Genomic DNA, 15,470 nt, shown 5'->3' on the forward strand with positions numbered 1-15,470 from the left:
GCCTACTGAATATTTTTGCTTGTAAATTTGAAGAAGAAGTAAGAGGTTAAATAAGTGGTTATAAATTGACCCAGGCTTCTAGAGGAAACCCTCACTAAACCTGATCCATCTTTAATAACTGAGGATGTGCTCTGTCTCCTACTCTTTTGAGATTTGGTTAGTATTAACGCAAGATTTTGAAGGGATTTCTGTGCTTCATTTTTAAGTAGTTTTTTAGGCTTGGAAGACAAGGGATTAAAAATGAGATAAAAAAGATTTTGTTTGGGGACTTATAGGAAAACTAAAAGCTTTTCCAGACCTTCAAACACTTGTACATTTGCTTTATGCACATCATTATCAGTTTGCAAAGCTCATTTTCAAGGCAGAAGGATAAAACTGCACTGGTGTAAATTCCATGATTTCAGGTTCAAGCGAAGTGAATGTGTCTTTTGTGCAGTTAGGTAATAAATTATAGTTAGTTGCACAGCATTCCTGAGTCATTACAGAAATCCTTAATCCATACCAAAGTGAGATTATGGTTAAAACCATGATGCCTCTGAAGTTAGCTGGTATGGATTAGGATGTTTTATCACAGAAAAAAATAGTATTTTTTCAATGATTTGTAAACCCCGACTCAGTGGGTTTCATACACCACTGATGGGGAGCGAAAGCAACTGCTCTTATGCACAGGCGGCACACAGAACAACCCTCAGGCGGCAGCTGGTGTTCCAGCCCCGGGGTGAGCCTTTTTCCGGCTAAGCAGGTAGGAGCACATTACATCTGAGAACTCCCTCAGAATTGCTGCTGCCCAATTGCTGCTGCCTGCGCCCTGCCCTCTCCCCCTCCGCCCCCGCAGTCCATGTAAGACTTGCAGGTCTTCCACGAGGGATCCTTGAGAGTTATGGCTTTTTACTAGACAGATCACACTAATCATAGAATCATGGTAGGGACTGGAAAGTACTTCTAGAAATCATCTAGTCCAACTCCCCGCAGAAGCAGGTCCACCTAGATCAGGTCACACAGGAACATGTCCAGGCAGCTTTTGAAACTCTCACGAGGAGCCTCCACAACCTCCCTGGGCAGCCTAATATTAAGCTGAACACCTGACTTTTTTAATACTTTAATGGTTCTCTGCACACATGACCCTAACTTACAGTTCAAAAAGCCAGATGAATGAGTGCCTGGGTGGGGATTTTTATGGAAAAGTATGCTAGCACGTTCGTTTGGAAACACAAACTGTCAAAACAAAACCCTGCTGGCATGTAGGGCGGTATATCTGGATCACTCAGGCATCGAACTGGGAGGTACTGGGACTCACTGGGCTCCAGCTGGACACACCAGACTAGTCCGCCCTGGCTGCAGAACCGCGCCGGTTGAGGGCGGCGGGACGGGGCGGGCGTGCGGCGCCTGGCCCGGCCCCAGCTGCAGGGCACGGCTGTGGAGCCCACGCGGCCCGCGCTCAGCGGCAGCCGGGCGCCCACACGGACGGCTGTGGCAGAGCCGCGACCCCAGCACGGCGGACGGGCCCGACGCCGCCTCAACGTGACTTGCGGAATCAAAGCTCTACATCAAACGTGCCACGCATCTCCCAGACGCGAGCACCCGCCACCACACCCGACGGCCCCCCGTCCGAGGGACCCAGGCGGGCCCTCGCCGAGGCCCTGTCCCGAGGGGCCTCTCCTGTGTCAGCAGAAGGCAATGGGGGCTCTACTCGCGCCGGGCGGGGGACCTCGCGTCCCGGGGGTGCGGCCGGGACGCCCGGCGGCCGTGCGCGAGGACAGACCCCGGCCCGGGCCTGGCGCTGTCAAGAGGGCGGCCGGCGCCGTGCCGGTTGCCGTGGTAACGGGAAAGGCCCCCCCCCCGCCCCCCGGTGCCCCCGCCCCCGAAAACATGGCAGCGGCGGCGCGGCGGCTGCGGGCGCCGGCAGGGAGAGGCTGCAGGTGAGGAGCAGCACAGCGTGGAGGCGTTCCCCCGCCCCTGCCCGCCTCGCGGCCGCCACCCTCTTCACACCCGGCTGCCCTCAAGCCTCCGGGGCCGGGCAGTGCGGCGCGGCGGGGCCGGGACAGCGACGGGCGCTCGGCGGGCCGGAGCCGCCAGCAGGCCGGCGGGCGAGGCGAGGCGAGGCTGAGGCGGTGTCGGGAGGCGGGCTGCCGGCCCCGCCAGGCAGCGCTCCTCCCTCCCTCCCGCGCAGGGAGCCCCCGCCGGGGTGACAGCCGCGGCGTGCCCAGCTGCGCCAAGCCCGAGCCGCCCCGGCCCGGGGTGCGGAGGCAGCGTCCGCATCGGCCTTCTCGCCGCCGGGACGACGAGAGGCGGGAGCCACCACCCCCGCGCCCGCCATGTGGAAGCTCAACAAGAGCAGCAAAGTTCTGCTGGACGACTCGCCCGAGGAGGAGGAGACGCGGCCCCGCGGCCCGCCGCCCGCAGCCGCCTGCACCGCCGCCGCTTTCGCGGCCCCCCAGGTAGGAGCGCGGAGCCGGGCGGGCGGCGGGTGGAGAGCCCCTCGGGGCCCGGGGAGGGTCGTGAGGCTCGGCCCCGCACCCTCTCCCGCTCCGGCGGCATGAGTAATCACTTTTCCCCCGCGGGATGTGCCAGCAGGCTGGCCGTGATGGGAGAAGGGGGTGTTAAAGCGGGGCGTGCAACTGTCACCCAGTTTTTTGAGGGGCCGACTGGTCTGTCCTCCTGTTTCCTTCTAGCAGCCGGCCTCCGGCATTGCTGAGACTCGCTGTCCTTCATTCCAGTGGCTTTATACCTCAGGGTACTTGCTCTCCCAGCCCGAGGCAGGGGCACTGCAACCCATCTGTTAATCACAATTCACCGAACAGTGATTTCTAAGAACAGAATCACTGTTCGCAGATGCTTGCGTGTTTGTGTAAAGCACTGACACTTAGGCAGGGTTGCTTTTCCTATAGTTTTGATAATGGTAGTTGGCTATCGTTAAATAGCCACAATCCAATCTGAAAGCTTTCATTGTTAAATAAGTACATAAGTTAAATACTGGCAGTGACCTTCTCAAAGTACTGATCGCCTGACAAATACCCTTCCTTTCAGGTTGTATCAGTTGAGTATCAGGCAAAACAGCTAAAGGAATGTTTGTTGAGTGGCTTTCAAAAACTTGGTAACAGTTAGGCATTAGTCCAGCTTAGAAGCCTGTTAAGCTGGCCTACTGAACTGATCTTCTGTTGCCATGAATATCTTTAGAAGTTGTATGAGAGGCTGCATGTCTTTAGATGTTGTAGGAGAGGTTGCAGGAGACCTCTGTATCTGTCCAGGGCTGCAAGCTAGTGAGGTTTGTATTCAGAAGAGAGTACAAAAACCCACCAAACTTCCTACCATATGGGTATCTTGCTTACCTTGCTCAAAAAGCTGGAGTGTATCTGTAACTACTGTCTACTGTAGTTCTTGGTTGAGAACTGCTATGGGCTGTCAACATGCATGGCTGCTGCTGAAGAGCAACCTGTCCCAATCACAGCAGTTACTCTCTCTGTCTTGTGGTAGTCAAAATCACCAGTCTGCTCCCCAGTTCAGCCTTGCCTATAGGTTCTGCTGTGCGAGAGGAGCAACAGATACTCATTTTGGAGACCTTTTTTTCAGGGGATGAGAGGGGATTGGAGGCAACCAGAAGCATCTCCCACAACCTCTCATACAACATCTAACTTTTCCCTCCTTCAGTTCCTATCTTCAGGTGCTCGGAAGCTTCCACTGTTTTTGCTCAGCTGCTGGCTTGTGCTATCTGTGGTCCTCCTAGACTTGCTTACCTCCTGAAACACTCCTTGAACACTAAAGGTTTCGAGTAAATCCCACTGACTTCACTGCTTCTCTGCCACAAATGAAGCTCCTGACCTTAGCCTCCTGGTCAGAAGATGAATCTTCAGAGTCTCACAGTCCTCTGCTTTAGCAAGAGATGCTGGGGTTTTTACTTTGTTTATTTATTTGGTGTTTTTTTTGTCCTCCCCAATTGTCTTTACTATCCCAGGCTTCTGTGTCATTAGAGTAATTCTCAAGCCTACAATGGTGATGATGGTGACTTCTAGTGCAAATGGTTTGCCATTTTCATCAATTTAAAGCAAATTTCCTTCCAGTCTGCCCAGTGTCTATTACCAGTGGCACTGCAATTAAAGGTGCCTTTTTTGGTGACAAGGAAAAAAAAAAATTCTAAGGCACTAAATTAAATAGCCTTGAAGGTAAAGGATTCAGGAAAAAATAGCAAGGCCATAGTGTAGCTTGGCATGGAAATGGAGTGGAGGTCATAAGCTATTAGTTGTTTTGCCTATTAAAATCAAGATTTGACGACTAGAGAAATACACCTGCCTCCCCAGTCAAATGCAGTTATTTCAGAGTTTATGTATACTTTGAGAAAGGATAGACTACATGGGAAACCATGACCACTTGATTAACATTGTAATTCTCATCACCCATCAAGGGCAGCTTCTAGTGCCGCTGCAAGTGTGTGAGGTAACTGAATGCGCTTGTCCAGCTTGTTATAGTTGATTTGATTCACAGGCCTTGTGTTCAGTTTTGAACACTTCTGATGTTTCATCAGAACCGGGTTTTGCTTCCAATAATATGATTGCCAGGGCGTGACATCCAGTTATGTGTAGGGGGATTTGGTAATGATCTGCTGTATCCTGACCTGCATCACCTAAACCCCCTGACTTTGGAGGCCAGCAACATCACCAGAGCTTGGAGATTCCTCCAGGGACGGTTGTCTCGGGACCTTCGCTGTACCTGAGAGTCTTAATCTTCCTCAGCCTCTGCTCTAAGTTGTTATGGTGTAGCCTGCTTAAACTGCGAATGAAGGATTATCTTGTCGAGAAGAGTCTTCTGTCTTGAGGGCCAAAATCCATATAATTTGTTTTGAGTACTTCTTAGTGAATTAAGAAAGCCCAGCATTATATTCCATGCAGAAGTTTACAGTTAGATTTCATTGCCTCTAGGTTCTTTCCTGATACATCATTTGGTAAAAGAGAAGATGAACCATAGTCATCAGATTTTGACTTTGTTTTATGATACGTTCTTTTCACCAATCTCTTATCTCTATTTAATCTGTCTCGTGTTTCTATTTAATCTCTTGTCTCTATTTGAATTTTTAATGGGCAAACAGGAAGAAAATAGTTAAGCTTCTACCATTCATGCTATAAATAATGCTGAAACTTTTTACTTCAAAGAAAAGAAATTGGTAGTCACATCAGTGTCATTAAGGGAGACCAGACTGAAAGTGTTCCAGTGTAATGAAATGTTGCTGCTGTGTGATGTTACTTCAAAACTGAGAAAACGTGAAGGAGTTCCCACTGTGCAACCTAATAATTAGGACATTGCAGCAGCAGACAGCAACAAAGAATTAGGCTACTGTAAGTTAAAAAAAAAAGTACTCAAAACTCCTTAGTTAATCCACTAAAACTTTAATAATCCTGTGTAGGTATGGAAGCCTGTTCTAGGTTTACTCAGTCAAACATTTGAATTTGTAAAAGTTCATAGTTCTTAAATAGAAAAACTTAGTTTGATCTAAAAAGAGAAGTCCTGACAATTCTGGTTTTGTGGAATACAGAATGGTTTGATTTCCTTCCAGGGGAGAACAAAAACAAATTTTAGAACATGAAAATTGCAAAGGGAGGGAATTGTCAGCCTCTGGCTGCTTTTTAGCAAAAGTTTCTGCATACATTCAAGTACTTTGAATTGTTAACACTTATTTAAAATAGTAAGGTGTTTCCTGAGATAAGGCAAGTAAATTTTGAAACAGTACTTGTGTAAATAAATGTGTGGATTACTGTATATTTTTTTTAGACACTTTTAGACTGAATCTTAGAAGTTAACTTTAATTTATGCTTTGAAGCATACATGTTTTTAATTAATGCATTGAAGGTGCTTTATTGGCTAAAGTTAGAATTAATACACAAAGACAACTTAAAGCATGTAAATAGTATACAAGCATAAAATCAAATTAGTGTGATTTTTGTATGTCTGTCCTAAAATATGCTAGAAATGTCCAGTGATGCATGCCAAACTTGCTTTCAGTTTGTAATGTAGTCATTATGTTTCAGACTATAGTCATACTTCTGGAAAGGGAAAAATGTTGGGTTTTGATTTCTGGAAGGCAATGTTTGGCAGTTCTGCTAAGTTCTCCTTGATTCAGTCCTGCAGTCATCTAATCAGTCCTCTGAGATGTCAATGCTGGGTCAATATCTCATCTAAGTCTGATGTAAGATGTACTTCAAAATATGATCTATGCACAGGCTGACCTGTATTATCTTCTCCACCTTTATCTTCCATGTTAAAATATTTCAGATCCTTGGCCTTGATCTGTTCTCCCAAATTGTGTTTTTTTTCTGTTATGTTCAAAGAGAATATGTGCAAAAACTTGTTTTATGATGAATGTTGTTTAGACTTGCTCACTGGATGTTTTAAAGTTGTCTATACAGAACTGTAGTTATCAGTTTTAATGAAGATCTTTAAAGTCTTTGGTACAATGTTAATACTAGCTTTCATCTTGGAGTGGGCTGAACTCAAACAGGCCCTGCAGGAATGGATGGGAGCTGGGCAGCATTTCTTATGTTCTTATGCTTTTCTAATACATTGAATAAGGGTAGTTCTTAATTAAAAAAGGAAGCAGTCAATGTTAATCCAGCTAATGCTTTTCCTTCACTTTCTAACCATTGCAGTGTGTCTCAAGCTTTGCCTGCAGTACTCTTTTAATTCCTTCCTATCGTCTCCTCTCTGCTAGCCTGTTTTTCTCCTTTCATCAGAGTTGTTCTTGTGACATTTCAGTGACATTTTCTTGACTAAAATCGATCACCTGTATTCTGTCATCATTCTTGAACATTCGATTGTGGGACTAACAGTGAAGCCCTTCCTTGGCCTGACTTTCTTGCTTTTCCTCCTTCTTGACTCATTTGTCTTTCAGCAGCTTCTTGAGTGGATCCTGTTTCTTTCTCACAGTCTTCCTGGAGCTCTACAGACCTGATGGTGTCTTTTGAGCCTTTAGGCTTTCTCTCTTTTTGTAGTCCCTCTCATTTCTGAGGTGCTTCAGTTTCTGGTTTATACTGTCATCTTTACACAGCTGACCGCATCAGATCTGCTTCTCACCCCTAAACCATTTGCTGTTGATTGACTCTCAGAAGTCCTACAAAGCACACATTGTCTGGTTGGTCTTCTACGATAGGCAACATCAATATCTATCTTTTTCTTTCAGTTGAGCCTGTAAGCTGAAGGTTGTCAGTGTTTTTATCTATTGTGCAAAAGAGAATTTGTGTCTAGTACTTTACTGCTGTTGCCTCTATAAAGTCCAGGTTTGAGGGTTTTTAAATTTAATTTAATTATTATTTTTCTTTCTGTCTAGACAGCTGAAATTCTTGTGCAGACCTTCACCTCCCATCCTGATGGTGATTACTTCCAATACCTATGCTGTGTTTCTTCGTTCCCTAGTCCCTACAAATCCCATTGCTGAGTTTGATGATGTTGCTTATGGCAAAAAGTTTTAAGCCTTCTTCATCCTTCAGTTTCCATTTCTTCAAATAGCCTCTCTTTGTTTCAGTATGTTTGCATTTAAATTTCTGGCCTTATTTTCAAGGTTTTTCTTAGTATATGCCCTTCTTCTCCCCTGTTTGTCATTTTTATCACTTGTATCTTTCCTTGAGCCAGTTCTACTTTACCAGCTCCCCTTTCACTAATCCAAAAAACCTATCTTCTCCATATAGCTACTTGAGATCCACTTTCCCTAAGTTATTTCTTATATCTTCATGGATTTTTGTGAGGTTTCTGGAGCCATACTCTCCTAGCAGTGTTGGATTACTACTGATAATATACAAACTAAAATGTATTGCTTTAATTGTTGGTTTGGGGTTTTTTCCCTTGCTTTTATAGAAACTGTTTGCCAGATTGCATGAGGACATCCATAACATAAGTAGAGTTATTAGAAGTTGCTGAGTGCTTTTCCAGGTAGATTATCTGTCAGTTCTGTCATCATCGGAGGTACATTTCCAACAAGTTTCAGTGCTGGTTCTTTGTGATAAGCTCCAGGACAGGTCTGTGTGAATACCACAAGTGCTGATAAAAGCCATGTGTCAAAAGGAGGCTGGTGAACACTATAACCAGAAATAATGTGTTCAACCTGTTTTACAGAAACTATACCATGAAAATATATTGCCATTACTCAAGCCAAAGCTTTTTTAAAGATACGTAATATAACTTCAGATGTCATGACTGAATAAAAATTGTATATCAGGTACTGTCTTGTGAATTAGCATCCATTGGTTTGTTTTCTGGATAAAAAATAAGAAGTACAAACTTCTAGTGTGGATAAGTTGTTAAACACATTGGACAGATTTTCGGTCAGAAATTTCATCAAAACTGAAAACTTCACTGGAATATTTCAATTGTTGCAGCAGTTGAAGTTCTCGATTCAAATTGATTATGTGACCTTTGTTTCGGCTTTGACACTGATGATAAATACAGCTGTTTCTACTTCTTGAAGCATATTTGAAATATTATAAATGAGACAAAACTAAATTCTTTGAGTTGAGCTTTTTAAAAGATTTTTAAGGTGTTTAATAACATTCTTCAAAAATATTTTGGAGAAGCAAAGCTTGTAAGATGTATTATAAGCACGTGCTATGGAGATGCACAGTAATGTGAACAGTGAATAGAAGAGCCTCATGTATAGATGTAAAAAGAGAGAGAATAGGAATATGGTGTTCTGATGTTTCTCTGTAATGCCAATAAAATGGAGAACTACAAAAGTATTCTTACAGAAATACTCGTATTCTGAAACTATTATCTACGTTTGACCATTTATATCAATTGACAGTAAAAGTATGGAAATGATTTAGGTATTCTATTTTAAAATGGAATGGAATGTGACACAATAACTGAGGTGGTTGAATGAAACAGTTGTGAAAATGCCAAACAAGTTCTTGACAGCTGTGGATGCTGAAGGAAAGAGCATAATTTTCATTTACTCAATAATAATAATTTGAAGGGTGAAAAAACAGGAAAACTGTTTTTCATCTTCCAGTAGGTTTGGTGAATAATAGATAGTTAAAAACGATTGAGGCCTAGAAGATGGAGGCATTTTAAAATGGATTGGATGGGTTGTTAGCTGTGTCTGAAATTGTCACCTGGACCTCTTAAAGCCAGCGGAGTAAAGTATGTTCCTCTAGAAATGATATGACAAATTATACTTTAGAAGCATGTGTTGAGATTAGCGTTGTCTTCTAAGTATATCCAAAGATGAAAGTATAATTCCTTAACATACTTAGTTGTTTTTTTTTTTTTTTTTCATTTTCCTTTTCCTTATGGACAAAGGATATTCAGTTTTGCCAAAAAATGTCAGAGGAAACTTGCAGGTTAGGAACTGGCTGTCACTATTTAGTCTCAGTGTCATTTAAAATGGTTTATTTTTATAATATAGATGTTCTTCTAAGTGTTGTGTGCAGTGTGGAATGGAAAAGTATTTTATATAGAAGAGAAAATTTAGTTAAAAATTCTGAATTACTCTTGTGCATGAGCAGACTTCAGAAATGCCTAGGTTAATTTTTTTATTGGTGATACCAAAAGGAGATTTTTAGTTCACATCACCTGCCCAGACAGCTAGTTTAGTTTACTCACTTGCTTTAGGGACATACAAATGGAATACTGAGATCTAGCAGTAGGTGAAATATGGACAAGACTGATGTAATTCTCTTGATCGCAATCTAGGCTATAGCAGCAATTCACAGTTCAGCACAGGATTTATGTCTGCTGAATACATAGCCTCGTATCTCAGAAGAGAGCAAAATATGACTGAGTAATGCATCCTTTATTTGTTGTAACTACAAACCTTTATTTTTTCCTTAAAGGGCATGTTCAGTTTTGTGTGAGTGTTCAGATATGCTTCAGCTTTATTTCTCATCTGTGTTAAAACGTTGAAAATAGTATAGTTGTTTCAGAACCTCAATTTTCTGATTCAGAAAGCCTGTACCTACACACTGAATTTTTCCAAGAGTATATTATAGGTGCAGCAAAGAATATGAGGCCAAATGCCACTGGTCTTCTGCTGATAACTTTCTTCTTACCCATGTTTGAGTGCATTTTGCATTGATTTTGATTCAGTTCTAAAATTGGATAAGCAGAGTCACTTTTGCATTAATAACCTGCTTTAGTCTCATTTATTTCCTTTGACATTAGAGCAAGATCCTACTCGAACCCAAGGAAACGTTTTCTTTTGTTGACTGTATTTTAAGATGGTGACATGGCAGTGTTACCTCCTCTTCCGAATCTGTACTGTCTCTAGTGTGGCGGTGTATATATAGTCGTGCAACTGTTTGGTTTATAATCAGCGTTTTGGGAATCTTTCCAGCTGCAGAGGTTAACTTTCAGGTTTGGGATTTCCTGAGTAATTTTTTTCTTTTATTTTTAACCTTCTCTTCCCTTAACACTAAATTGTTCTGAGAGCTTTGTGGAATCCTGGGACTGTGTTAAGTTCCCCTCTGGAGTGTATTTCTTGAGGCAGCGTTTGTTTGGAGGTTTTTTTTTTCACTTAATTATACAGTTGTACTTCATAATGTAATTTCCACTTATATAATCTATAACCTAGGCTTTCAATTATACCCAGTCCTTGCTGTGATGTGATGATAAAGGGGATGTAATAGGTCAGTACAAGGGCAAGAGTTTTCATCAAAAGGACCTACTCTTTTAGCTTGTTTACTCTTCTGTGTGCTTGGCTTTGACAGCTAGTGTGTGTGTACAATAGGAAGGTTCCACAACCGGGTGCAGAAAATCGATAATAGACCATTTTATGTACTAGAGCAAAAGAAGGGCATGTAGGGTGAGATGATACTGTTGTTTCCCTTAACTCTTTGATGTCCAGCGTTCTTCGTCTTGGCCTGAATTATGAAAGTGAATGATCTAAAGAGACTAATTAATTACTTTACCACAAAGGAAGCTGAGGGAAGTAGATTACAATTTTGATCTCTGTACAAAAAGGGTTGTGTGCTAGTTGAATTAATCCCTTGAGTACCTTATGGTTTGCAGCATGTCCAACAAAAGGGCACTTGTTTCCTTATGAAAACACATTGCACATACCAACCTTCCCCTGCCAGAACTGGAAGGCTATTCAAGTTGCTGATCAGCATTTCCCACTAGTGTTAGCACTTAGTTACCTGTTAGTTACTAAATACTATAATGTGGTCCTCGTTTTACTTTTAAACTGATGTAAAAAAAAAAAAAAAGAATTATCATAACTGTAAACTGCCCAAATTAAAATACACTGAAATAATTTGTAAGTGTTCCATGTCAACATGGACTGGGCAGCACAGCAAGGAAGCTCATCTTCACTCTGTCAGGTAGATTATCCCCTAAAGGAAATTTGAAAACCAAGTCTTAGACTTTCTGAATGGTAACAGAAGTAGAGAATATGTATCACAAGAGGGTGTAATGATGTGTGTCACTGAAAGATTATTAGGTGGGTAACGTGTGAAGATGGGTTCTACATGACTTCTCTTTTCTCCTCAGCTCCTCCCAGTGGTGGCACTGATCTCCTTCCTCACCTTTTTTTCCCCTCTTTTCCCTTTCCCCCTTTTTTTTGTTTAGTTTTGTTTGTTTTAGGTTTTATATGTGTGTTTCTGTAATACACAACCCATCCCTACCACAGGTCTCCCCATGATGTGGGCCATGGCTGGCTCTGAACCCTCACACTTGCTCCTCCTGCCCTCTCTTCCTGTCATGGGACATTAGCTCTGAACCCTCACACTTGCTCCTCCTGCCCTCTCTTCCTGTCATGGGACATTAGTCTGCTTCTCTCCACTTTCTCTAGCGACAGATTTTCCACACAATGTCTCTTTGAGACTGCTGAACTCAAACCTACTGGCCAGTTTCAATCAAGAGTTACTGTGAGCGCATGGGATGCATGGATTGACATCGCAAGCACAGCACTGTCATCCAAGTCTCCTTCCCTTAGGCAGTATATCTCAAAAGGATACTAAGGGTACTTGATAGGCCTTCTACTCCAAAAAATATATTTGAAGTATTGGATTCTCACCAGTTGCTTTCTTGAGGGCCTCATATCTTTCAATCTTTGTTTGTCTGTTAACTTTGTGCGGGCACAGTTACTACAAAATACTGTCTCTTTCCTTATGAGGCAGCATCTTGTGAGCACTGTATTAACAGTATTCATCTTCAGCATTGTATTAACACAGAAACACAGCCTTGTCACACTTTTAAAGAAGCAAATAAATACTCTTATAGTAATAATACCCTTATAGTGAAAAATACTTTTTGTTTACTATTTACTATGCATTACGTATTTTATCAACAATGGTAGTCACATTTTATTCTGCTGAGTCCTTAGCCATACGAGGTACTCACTGCATCTCTTGGTTTTCCCAGTAAAAGCTTGCACTGTTAGTTACTTCACTCCCTTGCCACCTTGTGTGCTGACTTGCTAGAGGCTATATGCCTTCACACTTGTCCTGCTTCACACTGTAGTAGAGCATGAAGTCTCTTTATGCACTTTGATATTTTTACTATCCTTCTTAAGATGTTTGGAGAGCTAGAAGGATTAAAATGAGAGGTGTTATTTCTTTGGAAGATACTATCATGTTTGTTCTGGAGACAGTATTGTTGGTTGCTGAAGCTGGTAGCTCTGCCAGCTCTGGATGTCAGAGGTGATAATTTCTCTTCCTATCATGCTTCCCCTTGAGATGAAGTATTCTTTAGTTCTTACCCTGTGTCCAAGCAGAGATGCCATTGTGTTAAATCTAAGGACTTGCAACCTTATCTAAAAGTTTAAGAGCTGAGAATGTGGAGGAGAAACCTCTGAAATAGTACGTGTGTGGCATTTCCATTTAAAATGCCACCAGTATTTGTCTAAAAAGGAAAGAATGCCAAAAAACCAAGAAGATAAAAAAGGGCCTCATCTGAGTCCTGTGTCCAGTTCTGGGCTCCTCAGCTCAAAAAGGACAGGAAACTTCTGGAGAGAGTCCAGCACAGGGACACCAAGATGATCAGGGGACTGGAGCATCTTCCTTACGAAGAAGATTAAATAAAATTAAAGTAAAAAAAAAAATTAAAAAATAATAATAAAAAATAACTATAGCATAAGGTGCACGGGATTTGAAGGTGGTCTGTGAAAATTAAGCTGATACATCTGGGTGACCACATGACTAGAAATACCTCACGCTTCTCATGCTGGCCTTCTTACCTCTTTCTGCTGCTGTTAGCAAAGCAAAGGAGGGCTTGGGTCATGTGTAGGAGCTGGGATACTGTGTGGTTTGTCTTGAGATATGTGTGTGTGGAGTTACTCTAAACCAAAAATGAAGCTTATGGAGCAAAGAGCGTATCAACTCCTCAGCATTTACTTTAACTGAAAGAGAAGTTGATAAATTTTACTTCAAAGCAGTGTCTGACATAAATAAAAAAAAATGGACCAAAATCCTTCATAGGAGGAAAGGCTGCTGGAAATGGGGCTGTTTAGTCTGGTGAAGAGGAGATTGAGGGGAGATCTTATTAACATTTATAAATATCTAAAGGGTGGGTGTCAGGAGGTTGGGGCATCCCTTTTTTCTATAGTAGCTAGTAACAGGAAAAGGGGTAATGGCTGGAACACAAAAAGTTCCACTTAAATATAAGAAAAAACTATTTCACTGTGAGGGTGACGGAGCAGTGGCACAGGCTGCCCAGAGGGGTTGTGGAGTCTCCTTCCTTGGAGGTCTTCAAGACCTGCTTGGACATGTTCCTATGGGACCTGATCTAGGTGAACCTGCTTCTGCAGGGAGGTTGGACTAGATGATCTCTGAAGGTCCCTTCCAATCCCTACCATTCTATGATTCTGTGAAATGGCCATTTCAAAGACATTTTCCAAAAACCATTTTGTTGCAATTTTGTTTTTCCATGGAATCGGAATAAAATAACTTCAATTTTAAGCAGCTGTTCTTGTTTTCTGCTTGGGGACTGTTTGTATTTGGAGTTACAGGTAGAGAAAAAAAAAGAAAAAAAAATCATTAAAACCCATACTGAAAAAAGTTGAAATGACATAATTCCTGTACACTGTGCCCCACTTTCTGTATCTTTCTTTGGCCACTAAATTGCTTACAACACTGCTCTTATTTGCCCTGTCTTGAAGAGAATATTGGTAGTAACACAAGGGCCTGAGCGTACTAAGATACCAGCTTACTTCAGGGATGGACAGAAATGCTGCCCTACTAACTTACCTTCATGAGAACCTTCAGTATGCTGATTTTCTTCAGAGAGCTACAGTTATAAATGGAGAGAAAAGGAATGTGGACAAAAGTCTGTCCTTGAGTTAAGGAGATGTAATGCATTTTAATGTGAAGGAGGAAATAATCTTGGAATGTCCCTCTCCCGGCAGCGTACAGATACTGCATAGGCCATCATCTGGCATGGGATTCAGAAAATCCATGTAGACCCAAAAAATACAGACACAATTACTGAGATTAAAATTAGATTTTTTTTTTTAAATTTTAATTGTACTAAAATTGTTCTGATGCAAAAGTTTTCTTGGTCTCTCTTTGAGATGTGGATTTTTTCTTTATAAGAGTTTGATTTTGGTTTTTACATCTGGTGCAACTTTTTTCATCATTCTAAGTGCAGTTTTGTTCACATTTCTTATTTTGATAGTGGTGTTCATTTAGTTTTGCATTGCAATCATATTTTGTCAATTTTCTGTTATGGTGGGAGGCGTAGAATAGAGAAGCGTTTATTAATAATCTAAAATGTGTCAATTGTCAAACCAAAACTGACTATGGGCCTTTTTTATCTTTATCCTTTTTTTGAGAATAAAGACCAGTTTCTTCATGATGAAGTTTCATCTTCAGTGTCACAACTTGCAACAAAGGTAAATACCTGTTCTTTGGAAGTGTAACTTTTTGTATGGTATATATTTCAGTCAATGTATGTTAGGAACTGACCTGTTTTTCACACTCAGCCTGATTAAGGAGGATGTTTATGTACTTCATTGATGGTTTTGTAATTACTTACGATCTTTGGTAATGGGATTCTCACTGAAGTAATAGTAGTAGTTAGAAAGCTGCCTTATTTCCTTTCATTAATGGGAAGGGAATATTTTTTATTCTACGTGATAGCTATCGAAACACAAAATAGAAATAAGAAACCATAGGAACAAGGAAGCACTAAATCACTGTAACCAGCTATGAAAACATGAAAAGCTGGAAGGATTTGGATTATCTGTTCCATTACATGTAGCTCAACTGTCTCTCTGACCATAAGGGGTTAAGGACGTTATCTCATATCTCTCTCAGAAAAGAAAAGTAAGCATACAAGTTTTTTTTTTTTTTTTTAATCTTGGTATGTGTCCAAGAATCTTTGTTAATGTTCTTAAAATACATTACCAAAGATGAAAGAACTGGAAGTTGTTACAATATGCTAGAGCTCGTTTTGAAATTCTATAGATACAGAGAAAAGCATTTAAAAAGAAGTTCATCAATGTAATAGGATACTTTACATTAATATGTATAAACTGAACGTTTGTCCCTCTTACTTTT

At 41.6% G+C, this 15,470-nt stretch overlaps 1 protein-coding gene across 2 annotated transcripts in view; it reads left to right on the forward strand.

Annotated features, from left to right (window-relative positions):
• The first annotated feature begins 1,873 nt into the window (after positions 1–1,873).
• Positions 1,874–15,470, forward strand: part of TDRP (testis development related protein) — a 30,353-nt gene continuing 16,756 nt past the window's right edge. For both annotated transcript variants that reach the window (XM_061989745.1, XM_061989746.1), the window contains exons 1-2: positions 1,874–2,438; positions 14,744–14,803. In XM_061989745.1, the coding sequence (XP_061845729.1) occupies positions 2,316–2,438; positions 14,744–14,803 (183 nt within the window). In that variant the 5' untranslated portion in view covers positions 1,874–2,315. The remainder of the gene's footprint in view (positions 2,439–14,743; positions 14,804–15,470) is intronic.

The sequence above is a fragment of the Colius striatus genome, chromosome 2 (assembly GCF_028858725.1).
Source record: "Colius striatus isolate bColStr4 chromosome 2, bColStr4.1.hap1, whole genome shotgun sequence".
In the NCBI taxonomy this organism is placed as follows: domain Eukaryota; kingdom Metazoa; phylum Chordata; class Aves; order Coliiformes; family Coliidae; genus Colius; species Colius striatus.